The sequence below is a fragment of the Acanthochromis polyacanthus genome, chromosome 1 (assembly GCF_021347895.1).
Source record: "Acanthochromis polyacanthus isolate Apoly-LR-REF ecotype Palm Island chromosome 1, KAUST_Apoly_ChrSc, whole genome shotgun sequence".
NCBI lineage: Eukaryota > Metazoa > Chordata > Actinopteri > Pomacentridae > Acanthochromis > Acanthochromis polyacanthus.
The window spans coordinates 26031694-26052331 of record NC_067113.1 but is presented as its reverse complement, the minus strand read 5'-3'; the positions used below and the strand labels follow the sequence as shown (position 1 = coordinate 26052331).

Sequence of the window (20638 nt, the reverse complement as noted above, 5' to 3'; positions counted from 1 at the left end):
AAAGGAGAAAAGAAGGGAGCGCAGCCAAACGACAGAGCTGACTGCTCGGTCCCGTCATACATTTCCATAGCTACCAGTGGAAACACTGACAGAGGACAGCAGGGAAAATATGAAGGAGATTTGTTTTCTTTGCGTTTTATGTATTTTGCTCGCCAATGTGGAGCTGAGAAGCTAAAATTTGAATAAAATGACACTGACTCTGACACACTGTAAATACAGCCCTGCATTGCCAGTCACAGAGAAATTAATGTGACAGCTTCAAACCCCTGTCATTTTGGGGTTTTTTTTTTCCTTCTGTGCACACACCAACATTAGCAACAGCTTGACCAGTTGTGCTCTGTTCCAGTGCCGTTACCATTTGGCAGGGATGTTTTCCTCTTCCTGTGCGAACGATCCAAAGCGGTGATCTCGGAGGAAAGCCTTCCCGTGACTCCTCACGAAGCTCTCGATGCTCTGACCCCACCAGCGAGCATGCCTGTAGCTGCTGCACTTAAACACCAGGGTCCTGCCAGGCAGATATACACAGATACAAACAGAGACGCATTGAATACCATTCCACAAATATACGTTCACTTTAAACCTCTGAACCCTAAAGCGGTTTCGGGGCATTTTTGTTGCTCAGGTCACATGTTACTCTGTGTGGGCTCATTTTTTCCACAGTCCTGCACCTTTATGGAAACAGCACAACCATTGCTACAAGAAGAGAGAACTCAAAAATGTCTTCTGTGCAGTATAACAACATAAATCCTAAAACTAAAGAGATGAAATTGGGCGGTTTTCTTTCATTATTTGTTTTAGAGAAGTTGAAAAAGAACTGGAAGAAATATTGTCAACATTTTTCCAAGTGCCTATTTGTGCTAAAAAAAAAAAAAAAAAAAAAAAGGTGTCTCCGTATGCTATAAATATTTAACTATTTTCTCCACAAACTAAGCATCTTCCACACTACAACTTTTTAAAGATTTTTCACCATGCTGACACCCCATACCAGACAATTGGCTTCTCTGTATGCCGTTTCTTAGCCATGTTGCATTTATTGTGCGTTTCATTTTTCACATATTCTCTCTTTTCATCTCCTCTGCTCCGCTTAAGCACAGCCTGCAGTTTAGCTGACAATTCCTTGAATTATTGTCACATAACTGTTGGTTGCAGCCGAGTCAGGCTTAGCTTCATGTTTGCGCCGAGTAGTGCAGAATTTTTTGTTCTTTACTGAATCTCTTCATTGCAAACTGTGGATTTTTGGTAACATTTTGAATGAGACATGCTGAAAAAAGTCATTTTGATGAAGAGTGCAATCTTAGGCTCAGATTTGGAACCATACGTCACACATGATGCGTTCGAAAACCATTTAAAAGTTTAAAATGTCAGATTTTTGTTAGTTTTCACAGTTTCTGGCTGCGATAAATGGTGTAAATTTGGTAATTTTTATAAAACGATAACATGCTTTTCAAACACAAGGGGGAGTTTTGGGTTTAGATTTTGGGTTCAGAGTGTTCAAGGGTGCAGGACTGAATCACATCCAAAAAAAAGAAAAATAACTGTACATTTGACCTCATAAAAGCAAACACAAACACACACACACACACACATCCGTCTGTCACAGGAGGCATCCGTCTTTTCCTTTTGTGAGATAAGAAACTTTGTCATTGTTCCTAAAATAAAATAAGGAATGGGTTTTGGAATGAAAAGAAGCTACAAGAAGTAGTAAATCTGTGGTTTTTGACCCCACTGGTGATTTTTCAGAATGTTTCTCTTTGTCTTGGATCACAGATCGGAAAAAGGGAAACAACAAGTTCCCGCCTGCTGCTGGCAGGTTGTAAAAAAGTCTTTTGAAAGGCCTTTTCCTTTTACTGTGAGACTAAATGAAGCTGATTAAGGAAAAAGCACCATCTCATCACAAAATAAGTGTCTGAATATGATTTTTAACATCACAAACAGACTTTACCCAACACGGGGAAAAAGGGAAGATTCTCTTTTTAAATGGTGGTTAAGTAGTATTAACATTAGAATCACTATAAGGCTTTACTCAAACTGTGTGATCAGTCCTTGTGGATGAAAATTCCAATGTTCAACACACACACACACACACACACACACACACACACACACACACACACACACACACACACACACACACACACACACACACACACACACACACACACACACACACACACACACACACACACACACACACACACACACACACACAACCTTGAGAGGCTGTCAATGCGGACTGCATGTTTGGTTTCCGTGTCTTTGGAGTCCATCTTGATGGTGAACTCTTTATCCACCAGCAGGACGAAAGAAATCGCTCCCGAGTCTGGCTTCATGTACAGCAAGAACGAGTCTTTGACCACCAGCCAGCTGCAGCACACACACACACAGAACCATTCACATTTTCATATCATCAAAAGCATTTATGATTTCTGTGTCTATGTGTGTTCCTGCAGCTCTCCACTGATTTCTGTGCACCGTTTCTTATATTTCTCGTTTAAGGAAAGGGTGTAGGAAGAAAATCATCATGGGGATGTAGGTGGATGGGCCGAGCGTTTCAAACGTGTGGGATTTTTTTGTGTTGTCTTCAGAAAAACAACAATATAAACCGCTCACATAATAATTTGGCTGCGATAAACAGGAAGAGAAAGAAGCGGGCAGACAGATAAAGAGAGCAGGGAGCGCAGGTGGGCTGTAGATTTCGGTACTAGTAACATTTTGTTAGGAACCTCCAAAAAGAAAAAAAAGAAGGGAAAATATAACATAATAGTCAAATCTACCGCTTATTAAGATGTGATAATTTTGTGTTGAAATATGCAATGAATGGTCACTGTACTTTGACACCCACACTTTGACAGCTTCCTGCCAGGAATTTGAGTGTGAATGTTCAAAATCTTTTGTACATGAAATCCATCACTCCCACATTTTTATAAAAGTTTGCCAGTTTGAGGAACTAAAAAGAAATGCCAGTTCGTCTTCGTGCGTGTCTGCTACCACAAGACACGAAGGGGCTCCATTAATTTGTCTAATGAGCAAAATAAACTTAATTACAAGAAGAAAAATGAGTCAGGAGCAGTGGTCTGCTTTATGTTAGCATGGCAACGAAAACAGTGGGAGGAAGGATAAAAGCTGCACTGAGAGAAATAAACTGAAAAGACAAAAATAAATAAAGGGAAAAAGCAATATTAACACACCGCTTGGACCAGCGATAGCAGGCCTGGCTGTGACCACAGCAATTCATTCCAGGGATCCGGTGTCCGCCCGAGCGCTTGTAGATCATCCCTTCCCTGAAGAGACAGAAGACGCAGCTAAATATCCTCTAAAATCTAAATTATGGGGTGTAAGGAGAGCATATTATTGAAATTTAAGAACAGCTTTTGGGATTTTGACCCTGATAGTCAGCATACAGGATGGGAAACAAAAAAAAAGCATTGGACAAAGAGAAAGTGCTCACAGTCCTTTGGGTCCCAAGTCATGAATGAACGACAGCTGGCTGACGTCAATGAACTCCATCTGAGAATAGATGGGAAGAAACGCAGAGAAGCTTCACACAAGCGATTCTTGTACAGGCACAACACACATTGTGAAATATACCGCACACGTGGACACGGAGGCAGGCAACTGTTAGGTTCACACACCTGGAGGTAAAGTGATTCATCCTGAACTGAGTGTTGTAACCTCACATATTAACTTAAAAAAAAAAAACATCAAAAGAAAGCTTAATGTTAGTACTTGGCTGACATAGTGCTGCAGCAACGGTCTGTTTAAAGGTGGATTCCACCAATAAAGTAAAGTAAGGAAGATATACAGTGTAAATATGTGGGAAATGGTAAAGTAGTCCACACTTTTGTAGCTTATATTGCAATTTTTTTAGCATTGATCTCTAAATTATAGGAAAAAGTAACGCAAAGTGTTTCTGTAAGGCTACTTAGAGCACTTTGGGATTGAATCTTTAATTTAGCTTTTATAGAGAGAGGAGTTGTTTTTAAATGGAAAACACCAGATGAAGCTGGAAAGGCAAATGTATGTAAATATATTGTCCAAATTCAATAAAAATATGAAAAATCAATGCAGCTTTTGTACGTAATTTAAAAATGTCGTCTTATGATGGCTGTACTTTAACTGAGGACATTTTACAGACTCTTACTGCTTGAACAAGCAGTAATAATAATAAGCTTCAATTCATTTTGCATGATGCAGCGCTTTGTGTACACACACTGATCTGTGTCAACATTCAACATCCACAACAAGGGCAAAGCATAGCAAAATATAGAAAAGCCCTGTTAATGATTCACTTCTAGTGGATCTCAAATGTCTATAGTGGTTGACACAAATGTAGAATAAACATAAATTAGCACAAACTTGAAACATATTTGACAAGCAGTCATTATGAGGGTACATTTGAGTGTCAAAGCTTGCGGCGCTTAGTACGATTACTCACAGTGTGATGATATTTGCGGTACAAGGCCATCCTCAGCAGCTTGTTCAAATAGTCTTCTAATTGTTTCTGCAGAAACACACACACTATATTTGGCCACTGTGAGTGTTTTAATGACAAAATCCATGCATTAGGAACACACACGCTGTGAGAGAGAGAGAGTGTTTTAGAGGATACTGGCAAGGAGTTAAGTGCCATGGCAACAAGCGAGTGCCAGGAGAGCTCCTTGCAATAAAGTTGAGATGTGGCAAGAGTCAATTCGTCCAAACCGGGAAAAACAAGCAGAAAAGGCTACAAACGCAGCAGCATACCCTCCTGCTGGAAACCTGCTCATCTCGCACCAGCTCGTCTCCTCCCCCCCTGGGTAGGGAGGGCATCTCCCTCACCTCGCTCTTCCTCACCGTCCTCCGCCTCACCGTGTGGCTGCAAAACAAGAAGGAGAACATTAAAATGACGGATTTAGCAGCACAAGCTATTTGAAGATGCGTTTCTAGGGAGCATTTGTAAAATCGTGCAGGGATTGAATCTTTGTAAAAGTTTGACCGCAGCCTAAAGCCAAAGGAAAAAAACTAAACAAAAAGCAATTTCAGCAGCTGCTCAGAATCATATTTTTCTGTGTATCTTCCTGTGAGCAGATATTTACACATGCAAACGGAAAAGCTTGACGAACCTGACAGAAGGTTGGCTCACTGCTGTGTTATCGCATATCAACCAGGAAAGCCGACAAAGAAAACTGACATTTACTTATCTAAAAACAGGGAGGCGATTATGCATTTTTTGTGCTCGTTGCTCTTTTTTATTAAAAGCTGCCTGTTTTATGAAACCATCACCGCAATCCCATGCATCACGTAGCAACCTCTACAAAAATACAACTAAATAAAGACTGCTTCATAGAAACACAGAGAGGAAAAGAGTTTGGCAAAACAAATCCGATTACAATCCAAATGCATTCCACTTTTTTCAAGTGAGCACAGCGCCAGAGAGAGAATAAGAGAGACTAATAAAGGGAAGGGAACAAAACAGAGAAAGGAAAGAAACAAACAAGAAGAGCTAATTGAAATGTCACAGTGCAATTAATCGTGGTACAGTACAGAACACAAAAAGGTTCATAAACTCGAAAAGGTCACAGAAAAATACTGTCAGTGCTACTGAAAGAATACTTTGACATTTATAGACAATTTGGGATATGAGCTTATTTCGCTTATTCGTTTTCTTGCCAAGAGGTAGATCAGAAAGTCAAGATGTTTGTGCGATAAATATGAAGCTCCAGATGAACATCTGAAATCAAGGAGAAGCAGAGTATTTAAAAGAAAAAAAGAAAAAAAATCCACCCACCACTATAAGCAGATCTCCCTGTTGTTTTTACATCTTTCATTATGATTGGATTTTAATTTTTAACAAATTCAATCAAATTTAGAAGTGATCGTGGGCTGATTTTTTAAGAACTTTGGATAAAGTTGCCCCTCTGTGTCTACTCTCAATGCCAAGCTGAGATAATCGTCTGTTAGCTCTAGTTTCACATGCAGTGTTCACCTCTGAGAGAATTTATTGCGAGAAAGAAATGTGAGGTAATAGAGCTGTGGAATGATGCACAGTCAACGATCCAGCTGGCCAAGATTCGAACTGATGAGTCGCTACTTGGGATATGTGCCTTACCCATTTGGCTATCAGGTCGCCCACACTGTTCTTTAAATGCTATGTTAATTATACAAGTATGACTCTTATGCCAAGTGTATACGTGTGTCACATTGAACCTCATCTCCCATTTTGGGACAAAAAGCTCAGAGCAAACCATTAAATTCTAGTATCAAAACTTGGCTTGAGGGTACATTTAGAGTAACTCTTTAGCAATGGAATGTACACAGCCTATATAAAGTATTCACTCCCTCATGGTCAGTTTGACTTAGTTTCTTCAATAAGAAAACACTTTTTTTTAAAAAAGACTCTTTCATACCAAAGTGAAACACAGATTTCTATGAAGTAATGTCACATAATTAAAATGACAGAATTTAAACTAAGTGATTGCATAAGTATTGACCTCCTTTGAGCTTGTATTTAGTAGATGCATCTTTGGCTGCAATTTCAGCATTGAGCCTGTGTGCATGGGTCTCAGTTTTACCCCATTCTTCTTTGAAAAACTGCTTATGACCCGTCAGGTTGTATGGGGATCTTGAGTGAACAGTTCTTTTAAAGTCCACCTACAAATTCTCAGTTGGATTGAGGTCTGGGCTGTGACTTTGCCACTCCAGAACATTCACCTTCTTGCCTTTAAACCATTTCTGCCTAGCTTTGGCTTTATGCTTTGGGTTATTTTCTTGCTGGAAAACAAATCTTCTGCCAAGTCGTAGTCCTATTGTGCAATGCGTCAAGGAGTCCTTCGGGAATTTCTAATATTTTGCTGCATTGATTTTACCCTCTCCTGTGTAAGCCTTCCAGCATCTCCTGCAGAGAAGTATATAATGATACTGACACCACCATGCCTCACAGTAGGGATGTTGTGTTCGTGATGATGTGCACAGTTTGGTGTCCACTGGATACAGTGCCTAGTCTGACGGCCAAAAAGCTCAAGTTTGGTCTCATTAGATCAAAGAACCTTCTTCCTGTTGACCTCAAAGACTCTCATGTTGTGATGTAAACTGTAGTAAGAGCTTTTTTCAACAGTGTTTTTATTTGCCACTCTCCCATAAAGCTCTGGCTGGCAAAGAACACGCAACAACTGTTATTTCTCCCATGTTAGCCGCTGAAGCTTGTAACTCCTTCGGAGAAATCATAGGTGTATTGGTGGCCTCCTTCAAGAATTTCTTTCCTACTCAGTTACTTAAGATGGCATGCTATAGGTAGATGTTGAGATTTTCCTATATCCATTCCCTGACTTGTGCTTTTCAGCTACCTTTTAACAGAATTGTTTGAAGTTTTCTTTTGTTTTCATGGTGTAGTTATAGCCTGGATTACTGATTTACCAGTGATTGGATGTCTATACAGCTGTTTTTATACTACAATGAACATATTCACTGCTCTCACATGATTTCCATCTTACTAATTCTAGCACCAACTGGCTATATTTTAATGACAGAACTAAAATCTGTTTTCACGTTGACAAGACAGAATCTTTATCTGTAAATTCTCATCAAAAAGCCAACTTACACTGACCACGATTTAATTTGGAAAAGCAATAACAACTGTTTTTAGAGACTGTAAGTTGGTACAACATGGCAAAAACAAGTGTGTAAGCTTGTGTTTTTGGTTTCTGTGCATGTCTCTGCGAGTACAAATGTCCACCTGCGTGATGGCAGCGGTATCCTCATGAAGGTCTTGTACGTCCTCAGCTCTCTGTGCAGCTCCAAGAAATGTTTCTCCTTCCTCTTTACCACCCAGGTAAATTCTCCATGCTTCAGCTCAATCTTAAACACCGCTGGTAGAGACTACAGACACACAAGCACCAGGTTATTATCTATCAGGGCGGCAGATTTTGGCAGCTTCATGAAAAGGCTTTTATAATGAAAAAAAACATAACGTTCAAGATATTTTATTTATCCAGAGTAGCAGAAATCGCGAATGCAAGGGAGAGTTGGAAAAAAATAGCTCAATCTTTGTGTAGCATTGGCTTTATATAAACCATAAGAGCAGGAAAGTGGGTCATGAATACCAAATATATTGTGTTTTTAACTGGATAGGTGCATGTGCAGTACCTTGTTGACACTCCTGTGGTGTGACAAGTTGAAGCGGTCCTGCGCAGTGGTGAACCTCTCCACCTCCAGGATCCGGGCAGTAATGGGCACAGTGGGGAGGTAGACCTTTGCATTGGCCTCCTTGAAACCCACTGTGGCATATACTGCTGAGAATGGGATACGACTGTCCCCTAGGAACAGAAACCGAGGCTGGCGGTTAGTGTGAATTTTTTTCGTTTCTGTTTGTACACGTAGGAGTTACTCAGGCTGCTTAGGAGCGAGTAGGATGCGGCGCTGAAAAGTCGGCCTTTGTTCAAGCTTCATGCGCTTTGCGAGTTTGCAGCGTTAGGGCAAATGTTTCCGTTTCTTCTCCGGTAAAGTTTGTGGGATCTAAATTACATAAAGGAAACATCCACCCTCATACTCTTGGATTGCTGGATAGCAGTTTGGAAGCTTTGTGCATTCAGTTGAAATCTTTTCTTTCTTGTACAATTTCCATATGGTCAGACAATGGGAGCTCACTTTCTCTTAGTCTGGCTGCTCTGCTACTTCTTCATTTCCCAGAGATTCTGGGAACAAACCCAAGAGGACAGTCATGGACTAATTGCTTTGGCCTCGTATGACCATATAAATTTGCTTATGAATGATGAATCGAGTTCACCATCTGACACGTTACATTCCATTCAAGTTTAATCTTCTGAGGAGCTTGCGTAATCTTATCAACTCAACTGCTTACGATGGAAATAATTCAGTGCTTCGCCCACTTTGAGTGATCGCATATACAGTACAAGCGTATTTCTCATGGTTATTTGTTTAGTTTATGGTTATATTTTGTTTTATTTGTCATCTTGCTTTTGGGAGAAATGATTGTGAGGCTGTAGTATCTAAGAGAGACATATAAGGCAAAAAAAAAAGAGAAACGTATACCTAAGCAGTTTCCATCATAGTCGATCTCCTCTCCCTCTCCGAGGTCCAGCTCTCGTGCATCCAGGCTTTCCACGAGGTCAGCCATGTCGATACCGTCGAGTTCGTCCGAGTTCGATGTGGCGTCAGAAAAGTCAGAGTTCACCAGGTCGACCCTGCTGGAAGTTGGGTGAGCTTTACCCAGCATGCTTAGCAGTCAAACCCCAGAGCAGGGGGCACCTAGAAGAGGGAAGAGATGAACGTTAACGTTGTTGTGAGCTATTTGACCACTTCCTGATTGCACATATGCTCCCACAGAGAGCGGACAGTGATCTGACTTTTAACCTTTCAGTCGCCTTCCTCGAGTCACATAAAGGCCGCAAAGCACGCAGGCTGTTTGGCTAAAACATGCCCAAAAATAGACACATCCGTATACCGTAGACACAGCTGTAAAAGCACTATGATGAAAATATCTCAATTTAAACCTATGTCTGTGCAGATTCTTAAGACATCTAGGTCATGGCGATCCTAGGACCTTCAGCAGGGAGCAACCGAATGAAAGAACAGCTCCACAAGCTCATGGAACAACACAAGAGATAAGACACAACAGTTCACTGGCATCTAAAGGACAAGGCATGCTCCTTTGAGGACATCTGATTTAAGAAAAGAGTGACACTTATGTTAAACTGGAAGTGAAAGTGTTTAAATTCCTCCTAAGAAAGTTTCATCATCATTAAAATCCCAGCAAGACTAAAATGAAACATTTTCAACTGAAAATCAGGTGACAGAGAGGATTTATCATGAGCATATCATGCGTTGGCGGTTTTATAGTTATAGTCATAAATCAAAATGATATCAAACTCAGGGTTTATCAGGCAGGTGATGCATAAAAGGACTGCTTTCATATAGTTGTGTATCTACTTAGTAGATAAGTCAAGCTGAACTGATTTTTTTTCCCCCCTCATGGGACTTTTCCATTTTTAAACAATAGAGATGACGCATTATTTTGTCTCTCCAACATCATATCAGTACTGGGTGCAACTCTTTAAATCCTATTTACTTAGAGAATCACTTCCATAAATTCAGTTTGAGGAAGGTCAAACGGAGCAAACCATTACTGTAAATCACCCCAACCCACCCCTCCACTTCAGACAGCTCAATATAAATGTATTTAAGTCTCTTTGGAAATCAGTGCCAGTTAAACATGATGCAGTCACTGCTGTGGTTTGTGACTTCACAGACATTCTGGACTGGAAGTCAGGCATTCATTACAGACACACATAACAGAGAAAATTTTAAAAAAAAAACAGCTGATACCCTCCACCCTATCCATATTAGACATTTAATAATGACTGGAATGAGTTGTTATGCAACTGAGCTCCTGCAATTAAAAATATGTGTCATTTTTTTCCAACAAGCTCAAATAAATAAATCGATAAATTAATAAATACATCTGTAATTCGATGAAATATTTAATTTTATAGATTTTTTTAAATTTAGTTTTTTTTAAAGTAATTTAATTTTTTGTATGAATGCATGTTAAAACATATTCATAACTTCATCCTACTTTCTCAAATACTTCCTTTTAGTTTAAAAAACAGATACAATTGTTCAGTTCAAGTTTAATCATCTATCTATCTAAAATCTGAAGTCAGATAAAACTGTTTAGCATTGCCAGAGTTTTCTTAACAAAAATGTTTAATAAATGTTTTCACAAGTTTTAAAAAAAATATTCTTTGACTTTTAAGTTGTTCTGATTATAGTTTGTTGCACACAAAGCTTTGCATGTAACAATACAACACAGCAGAAAAACCCAAATAGCTTTTCCTGTGGAGCCCTGTTGCAAAATGACAGGAGGCCAGAGGCGAGTTAATAAACACAACAATATTCAGCAGACAAAATAAATACACATGACTCATCTTCCTTTGATATTACTTATTTTCAAATTAACTAAATAACAGCCAAGGGACATTGCTGAACATTTGCTATACACAGTAAACAAACAAACAGAAGAAAATCCATTTTCATTGTGAGTTAGAAAATGGTTTGCAGCCCAACAAGTACCTGTAAGTAGAGTGTCACTGCCATACATTACACAAAAAACACAGCATTCTGTAGATTATTCGACATTTTATTGGTGGCAAGCACAAAAACTGAAAACATACGGAGATTAAAGTGACTTCTTGCAACAAAACTCCACAAAAAGTTGATTTCCTTCCGTGTTTTTCTGTTTTCTATGAAATATTGCCTAACTACAGTGTAAGTTTAGATCTCTCCTTCCTTATTCATTGCAATGACATTTGCAATACATGTGGCAGCAGCTCTACAATTAAAAACCTTCTTTCTGCATCTTTAAAAAAAATATTGTAAACACAGAGATAAATATTAACGCACAGCGCAGTCGGCTACTGTACATAAGGTCGAGTAGGGTAAATATTTACACTGAGAAGACTCAAAGAAGTGTGGTCAGTTCCCTGTTTTAGTTTCCCTATGTGTCAATGTTGAGCATTTTGGCTCAATTTTTGAATAATAAATAATACTTTAACCCTGTAAAACACACATGTATATTATTTTTGATATTTTTTTCTATGTCTGTTTTTTATTTTTTATTTTATTTTACTGTTATTTAATTTATATATATATATAGTTTTATACTTTTTTCATTTATTTTATTTATTTCTTTGCTAATTTTTTTTCTATATTTGGGTCTTACAGAGTTAAGGCACCACAACCTGTTTAACCTGTTACAAACACTTCTCATGCGTTTGCTTCACTCCTGTTTCATTTCAAGAGAATCTGAATCCATGATCTGTGTTTTTGAGCTTTAAAGGCACTCTTCAGGAAAAAAGAAAACCGACAAAGCGGAACACCGGCATACAATACCACTGAACTGCATGCTTAGTCATCCGAGACTACCCCTGACAAACTTCCTTTCAGTCTGGGTGAGCGAGAGAAGAAAAAGAGATGGGAAGAAAGAAAAGGGAAGAAAAAGGAAAGTTGACTCAGCAGAGACTGAAGAGAAAGTACAATACCATAGCTCAATGTGCAGTTCTACTTTTCATCTTAATTCTTTTGGGGGGAAAAGCAGCCTGCTGTATTTGTAGCTGGTTGTAAAACAAATCGGTCCACAAAAAATGCAAATATACAACACTGTTTTTAAAATGAGCTTGACTAGAACGCGATTAACATTCCTCAAGAGGATCCAGCTAAACAGATTCAGTCCGGAGTGGGAAACGCACAAAGTACACTGGGTGTTTACAAGGAGAGAAGAGATGCTCCCTTTGCCATCTAATCCCAGCTCAGTGTTCAAAAATACAGGCAAAAACATGACAAGAAGAGCAGAAGTTGCTTAAATATGTAAACATCTGACGATAAACAGCCATTAATTCAACAAATATCCGATCAGGACAGAAATGCGACCTAAACTTCTACAGATAGCAACAATCTGAAGGGTTTCAATGTGTCTAGAAGTGATATATTGTTGTGTGAAATATTAAAAGTGGAACCTTTGAGAGAAAACTGTCACTATTTCGAGGGAAAACAACAAATGGAGAAAAGACGAGGCAGTGTCTCTTTTCTTTTCCGGATGAATCAGCATCTAAGGGTGAGGTTTTGGTGATTCATCACATTTCAACACTGAGGCAGGTAACCGTAGAAACAGCACCCAAACACATTCGCACAGACAAAAAGATTAAAGTCAACCGTTTCTTGAGAGTAAGTGAAGGTGAAAGACATCAAACTCCCCCAGACTACGCTGACTAGGTTTGCATGAGTTGGCAATAATGTCGCCGTGTGTGTGTCAATGTTTAACATTAATGCGGAACCCAAGTGGCAAGGATGAAACGTCCTCTGCCTGCGAAGTGCTAAATTCTTCTGTTTGGAGCTAAAACTGTTCATGATAAGTAAATAACACATGAGCACGTACACCAACAGATAACAGCTTGACAGTAAACATTCCCGCTCCGCTGAACAAGATCCAACACGCTCACACAGTCAGAAGAGTCACCAGCTGCCTGCAGTCACTGCATGTCTGCCTGCTCCCAGTTGTCCCTGCGAAATTATTTATTCTTTCCATTCACCCAATCATTGCTTCATTGTTTTTGCTGTTGTTACTGAATGCTAATATAATTTGCATAAGTATTCAGGCTGTGGAAAACGTCGCCAAAAACTCCTTTCTATGTTCCAGTTAGATATTTTTAAAGCTTTTTTATGAAAACAATCCCTACAAAAACAGCTGAAGAGTAACTCCACATCACTGCTTCCTCGAAGTCTCTGCTCATCCGATTCAACTGTTATCAGACTATTAAATGACCATTATCCTCACAAGTTATTACAATACATATGGGCCAGTTGGGACTTCCTAGCCAGCCAGAAGGCTTGTTATCACCCGTTCTAATAACTGATAAACAGAAAGTAACCCGGATAATGTGTGTAACATGCTGTAAGTGCATGCAGTATTTCTTGTGGAGAAAGTAGAGCTTTTCAACATGTGGTAAATTTAGCAACAGGGTGCGTTTTAACCTAGACTATGCTGAAAGATCAATTCAGTGCTCATAAGGTGAAAACAACACGTGAAACTGAAATTAAAAATCACATTTAAGTGAAAACAAAATGATATATAATAAAAGAGCAGCATTAAATGGGGTGATAATTATCTCCTGAGCCTGCTAGAAGGTGGAAGAGGTCCCTCCTGACTCATATGTAGGGGAATGATGCATCGTGATGAGGCTTATTAAACGGTATGACAGCATATGAAATGGGTGCCCAACCCTCATCTCCACTCACTGCAGCTCAAACACACCAGCTCGCCTACAACCCTGCTCCAACACTATGCTACAAAATGGGAAGCTGGAAGTTGTGCTGGAGTAATAAAGTCACATAAAATATTACATAATGATACAGGAAGCTCTAACCTGCAAGTTGACCGGATTGGTTCCTTATGTTTGTTACATATTAAACTGTAAAAGAAAAGCTCAACCATGACTGCTTGTTTCACTTATATTATGTCTTCCAGCAGATAAAAAAACGATCTTTAGGAGACTTTTTATTAATTCCCATTCCTTAGAAAAGTGCGTTTGTTGATGACTGAGTCAGCAGCGGCTATAAAGAGCTCAGTCTGCATTGTCACATTTTGTACAGGACAGCTGTGTGGGAGGCGACGTTGCACACAGCTAAGAATGGTGTGACATCTGCAAACCATACATAGCCCAGTGTTGAGTGCAAATGTCACCCGCTGAGGTCTCATGATCATCTAATAATTGTAAAGCATCAAAAATGGTATAAGGCTGACTTGTTCTATTGGACACAAGTATTAAATAGTGACTGAAATGCAGCCGGTTAACACTACATGTCAACCAGCAGTCACTTCAGAGGCATTTGAAAGCTGCAGCTCGGCACTAAAAATACTGATTTTTATGTAACTGCAACTTTGTGTGGCAAACTCATGAAATATACATGTTTAAAGCAACAGCTGTACAGGGAATTTTGCAATAGTTCCACTTTTATTGAGCACCATGCAGCTGTCTAGGAACCTTACAGCTGCATCTGGACCACTGAAAGTAAAATGTGATTCAAAAAGCAGGAAAATAATGTTAACTCTTTGTTTGAATCTATAAAAATGAACACGACTTTTTTTTGATATGGTGCATCACTACCATGAAGCTCAACACCAACCAGCTGGTTGAAATTTTGTATGGCTTGCAAGCGTGCCATCAAGCAGAGGAAGAATTTATGACAGCGCAGTTATCTCCCAGCTCTAAGAATACCCACGACCCCCAACAGACTTGACCCACAGAGGTGAGCTGCAAAGAGACCTGGAATTCTGAATGCGGTTTCCATGTCCGCACGCGTCGCCTCTGATTTCAAACACACGCATGTGCACACATATGTACAAAAGCGGCGGACATGATATCTGCCTGCACAACCTGGGATAGAGTTATCTCTCTGCTCCATTCTAACGGAGCACGGCCTACTTCCTGCTTCCTGTTCTGTTGTCATGGCGATAGATAGATATAAATATCAACAGAAGCAGCTAAGAGCATCCGCCTTCATGTGCTCGCATCCCGCTGAAATGTCAATTAGTGGGAGAAGAAGTGTGGAGTGTGGCAAAGAGACAGGGACAAATGAGGAATCATTAAAGTGGGCACTTGTCAATCGTTTTAGTGTTGACACAGAAAATATAGTCTATAATCAAACAGCACATGCTGGTTTTAACCTTTCCTAAAACCTAATAGGACCTAATTCATTACTGAGGATGTCATATGCAATTTAAACTTCATTTAAGTACAGTTTTTCTGACAGAGGTGTAGATTTTTGCTTGCCAGGTTGTAAAAAAAAAAAAGAAAGAAAGTTTGACTGTTGTTGATCATCCCCCAGTAGGATGCTTGGCTTTTCTGTAGCTATCTATTCCATCAGACAGACTGCTCAATAAACTGTTAGACCTCTGGCCCTCTGGAAAAGTGCTGCAAAGTGTTTTCCAACTCATGAAAGAAATCAGTGGATATTTTTAGGAGCTACAATTCTTTGGTAAAATGACTAATGCTGCTCTTTTCTCTGTCTGTTAAATATGATGCATCGAGGTGTAAAAGCTGTAAAAATGTGCTGTTTTGTGAGGGATTCTGTGCTGTGAGCAGCTTCCAGCTGAGAAATGTGGAGGTTACAACTCCAGCCAAGAAGTACCTTCAGGTCCAACAGCAAATACCCATGTTTACACGTTGGGTTTTGCAACTGCTAAACAAAGTTTAAGTAGAGTCCTAAACTGAAACGTTCCGTTTAAAGGACAGACATGAAAGTAGTATTAGTCTCCTCATCTTACTGTCCAATATAGACGGTTTAGCCTAAGTCTCAGAATTTCAAACTATCCTATTAACAAACACAATGAAGGTTTATAGTTTAAGAAGCAGCTGACTTGTTGGTCCAACTTTGGCCTGGGCAATAAAATGAAAGCTATACGTTTCAACAACAGACGCTTCATTGAAAATATCACTTAAATGCATCACTACCAGGAAGGAACAGGAAAAAATAAAGTTCTCTTTGCTCTTCTGGGTATTTTTTCTTGCTTTCTTTATTGTGTATCAAAGTATGACCATTATTCTATCTTTATGTATGTGTGTAAATATATTTGTGTGTTTTGGAGTTACAAATACACCAAAGTGATCAAGCACATATACATATTTTGGAAAATTAATTAATTGCTATTTTCTAATGTATCAAGACTATAACAACACATTTTCATGATTTTTTTCAAAATATCATCTTTATTTTCAATTTTACACTCTGTATCCCCAGAGATACATTGTCCATTTAGTGTATAACTTCAAAATTTTCCAACTTTTAAAACATTTCATTTTTTAACTTTTAAAACATATTAAACAATTATTTAGCCACTTTCTTTCAAATCTTCCACACACTTAAAAAAAAAAAAAAAAAACTTGGAAAGTCCTGAACAACTGATGATGATTCACATTCATAGTACTGAGTACCGGAAACAAGTCTATAAACAATGAGCTGACTAACATGTATACACAAACAAACTAACGTATGCACAGAAAAAAGGTCTTACTCCTGTTCTAACTGTAACATCTTCCCTCTGGAGCTTTTACACTAACAACATCCCATCAGCAATGGAAGCTGAGGAAACAGTTGTGAGCATTTTGACCAGTGACAATGCAAAGCCTCACACTGCACTTCTGACACATGATAGTGGTCGGTCCATCCTGGCACATCCTGCATCGACCTTTCACTGACTGCTAGTTCCCTCATCTGAATCTGATGAACCATCAGGTGGCAAAACTACAGATGGCAAAACTACTACCACACTTTTTCTTGCAGCGTAAAACATGCCCACAGAAATTCCCTGTAAATGAGTAAACCTCTGTTGAATTAATCAGTAATACATACTTTACAGCTTTATATGATTGACTATCTATAGAGTATAGTCCTCAAAACACAAGTATATTAACCTGGCAATAGCCAGATTAATAATTGTGTAGTATTTGATAGTACTCCACAATATCAATCTGGGACCGCTCCATACGTTCGGAGGAAAGAGGCACGGATTGGACAATGCAACAGTATGTCCCGCCTCTGACAGGTTTGTTTTTAGCCAATCGTGGCAAACTTTAATATGTCGTCATCGGGTTGTGCGCAGGTGCTATGGTGTGGTCAAAGTAAAACTGACCTAATAGCAGCCTCTACACGATCGTTGTCCTCCGTTGCCATGTTTGTTTTGATCTACTGGCGCTTGGTGTTGTCGTCACACCCGGATATCCCGCCCATTATCCCGCCCCACACACGAATACTGCTGCGTGATTGGCCCGAACCAACTTGGTTCTGTACGAACAGTGAATGCGGGAGCGGAGCAAGATGGTTTCTTGAGAGATTTGTGAACTCACAAATATCGCGAGAAATCAACTTGCTGGCAAGGTTACAAGTATATATGAGTGTGAGTGTTCTTATTTTATACCCCTATCTGGACAATGTATCCCCCAGGATACAGACATTCAGTGCCTGATTATCAAAGCTGTGTAAATGCAATTCATTATTTTTAAACAATACATAAAATCATCCTAAAAGAATAATATTTTAGTAAAGCAAGTCCTACCAAAATATAATAAACATGATAAATATCAGAACTGACCTCATGACCTTGGTCTTTGTAGACTGCCATTTTGGAATTTGATCAAAATGTATCAATATAATTTTGAATGCTGGCATGAAGTCACATGACCTTGTAGGTGACCTATCCCCTCTTAAGTTTGTCCCATAGTATGAAGTGCAGTACTTAATCTCACACACACACACACACACACACACACACACACACACACACACACACACACACACACACACACACACACACACACACACACACACACACACACACACACACACACACACACACACACACACACACACACACACACACACACACACACACACACACACACACACACACACACACACACACACACACACACACACACACACACACGGCTTTTTAAAAAGAAATAGGTTATTAAAAATGATCAATATTTGTTCATACTCACTGAAATGAAACCTTTGTCATATTTTTTCAGTTGTATCACCCAACCCTATTCTAACACACCGCATGCCTGTCTAGTACAGAAATCGATAACTCTTATTTGAAAGACCTGACTAATAATGGCTCACCCAACCCAGCCACTTTTTAAGTTAATATCTTATCATGTACCCATAAATCATTGACTGAAATATTGATTCTATTAATGCATAATATTGATTTATTAACATCAATGCGGAGATCACTTAAAACTTCAAGGGTTTATTAAAATTCAAGACCAAAAGTTTAATATTTTACTCGGTGTTACACACGGTTTGCCCTCTAATCAATAATGTATTCAACATGGAGTTCAGTCATTAATTTCTCACACCCTGTTGAACCATTCGTGTCAGTCAAAGAAGTCAGGAACAAGCAGAGCAGCAAGTGTTCTTTTTGTTCACTCTGCATGTTATGGCTGGCCGTGTTGCATTTACAACCCCTAATGTGGTTCCATCCGTCCTCCTGAGATTTATTGTGCTGTAACACTCTTTCCTCTGCGGCTTTAAAATAAGAGAAGATGAGACGTGTGGTTACTAAATGTGTGTTTTTGCAGCAGAGCGATGCAAAGACCCACGAGGGAGGGAGGGACAGATGGGAAGGCAGAAGAGGTCACTGTGGTAATGTGGATCTGCAAGCCGAAACGACAAATCTGCATCCCATATCAGCTCCGTCCAAAATTAAGTTCAGTCAGGAAGTTGTGCGTTTTGCAGCCAAAAGTTTGTCATCCACGTAGGAAGACACTTCCATTGGTCCAAATTGAAAATGATCGTATATACCGTTGTGCTTCTCAAAGCCGTTTTCTACAAATAAAATGTGACTTAAATGTTTTTTATCAAATCGAGAGAATGATGAGCACTTTTTAAAGATGTGTGCAGTGACACCAAAGCTCTCTCATAGTCTGCACTATACATACATTCCTCCTTACACAACAGAAAGCAGCATGATTGTGATTCTGTCCAAAGACAATGTTCTTTCCTTCACTCAGCGAGTCGCTTTGTTCTTTAAGGTGGGAATTCACCCCGCTGTGGACTCTTCTGTGAACTGGGTTGTGCTCGCAGCATGAGTCCGAAACCGAACCCGAAATGTCTCACCATGAAGTATGTGGAGAATGTTTGCATTTCAAATATCCTAAGCCAAATTATTCTACTGTTTCGGGGCATCTGGGTATCAGGTGTGCACCACATACAGGGTAGTTTCTCATTAAATGGGGTTTCATGCCGATTCTCATGCCTGCACTACTGTATGTCATCTTCAGTTTCTGTTCTGTCACACCACTCTCAGCTACCCAACAACAACAACAACGTCATTTTGGAATGTTTTCATCTTTTACAGTCTTTCTAATAAGGTTAGGTCTGACTGTTTTAAAAGAAACAATAAAATCTAGCTTCAAACACTTTTAAAGCAGGTATCAGTGACAGAGCTTCAATTGGTGATTTTACATTTGTGGTTTTCTTTTTCATTCCAGTGGATTGAAAGCTAAATCAAGACAACATAGGACAATATTTAAACATTACTGAAATGTGATAGAAGAAAATGTTTGCATCGCAGGATAATATTTCATGCAGAAATTCACAAATCACACAGGGTGCTTTTGACAGGATCAGGTAAAAACATTCAAAATTATAAAGAAATTCTACTTTATCAAAAATAAATGATAAAATCAAGAATTTTAACATTTAACAAATTAAGTTTTAGTTAGGCAGATTTAAAGATTCTGGTGTGTGTAAATCATTGTTTTGTACATAATCCAGACTATTTGAAGCATCATTTTGCATACATTTTTCATATTCTGATCGAAATCAGTGTCATGACATATCTGTCAACACTGTGTAAATTATTTGGATTAATGTACTGTATATCACAAAGCCCGACAAGCTCTGTTGTGCATTGAAAAAAGGGGCTTATCTGACTGGAAATTATTAGTTCTCGTGGGATTCGATGTGACAGAGCAGAAAAGGAGTGAACACAGCAAAAACTATGGCATTTCATCACAAAGTTGAGTCACTTCCAGCTGTGTTTTATTTTTAATGATGTGACACAATGACCATCACCATCACTGCTGATTCTGACTCATAGCGTCATAAGTGCTCTTTATCACGTCTTTAGCAGTGGTCATCACAACCTAACTGCATTACTTCATTGATAACATTATTAAAAGCTAATCAGAAATATTTGTAATCTAAACTTTGCATCGCTGTCCGTCTTAAATTGGCATCTACTGCTCCTACTTTTGTGCCTCTGCGTCTTTAAAAGTGTCAAATTATCGAATAGCACACTGGAGGCGGACTTAACATCTGTCAACATCAGCAGAGGTGCTGTCACCAATTACCCACAGTAGCTGAGGGAAAATAGGTAACTTGCGAAAATGCATCATCGATTCCAGGAGGCGCGATAACAAGCTTGACATTTAGGAAGTGCGAAACCATTTTAGAGATACCACACATGTAAACATCGTCCTTGCATGAAAGACTGCCAATCACACTCGCACCCATTTGTACGGCACAATAAAAGATAACATGAACGCCGCTTGGCATTTATGGATCGTGCCGTGCCAAG

At 39.2% G+C, this 20638-nt stretch overlaps 1 protein-coding gene across 1 annotated transcript in view; it reads right to left on the bottom strand.

The window, feature by feature from the left end:
* The window catches only part of pld1a (phospholipase D1a), a 39897-nt gene that overhangs the window by 16572 nt on the left and 2687 nt on the right, over positions 1-20638 (bottom strand). The window contains exons 2-10 of the mRNA XM_022223069.2: positions 9028-9243; positions 8122-8291; positions 7712-7854; positions 4744-4855; positions 4436-4501; positions 3449-3507; positions 3189-3281; positions 2212-2364; positions 356-505 (exon numbers count right to left, since the gene is read on the bottom strand). Of these exons, the coding sequence (XP_022078761.2) occupies positions 356-505; positions 2212-2364; positions 3189-3281; positions 3449-3507; positions 4436-4501; positions 4744-4855; positions 7712-7854; positions 8122-8291; positions 9028-9211 (1130 nt within the window). The 5' untranslated portion in view covers positions 9212-9243. The remainder of the gene's footprint in view (positions 1-355; positions 506-2211; positions 2365-3188; positions 3282-3448; positions 3508-4435; positions 4502-4743; positions 4856-7711; positions 7855-8121; positions 8292-9027; positions 9244-20638) is intronic.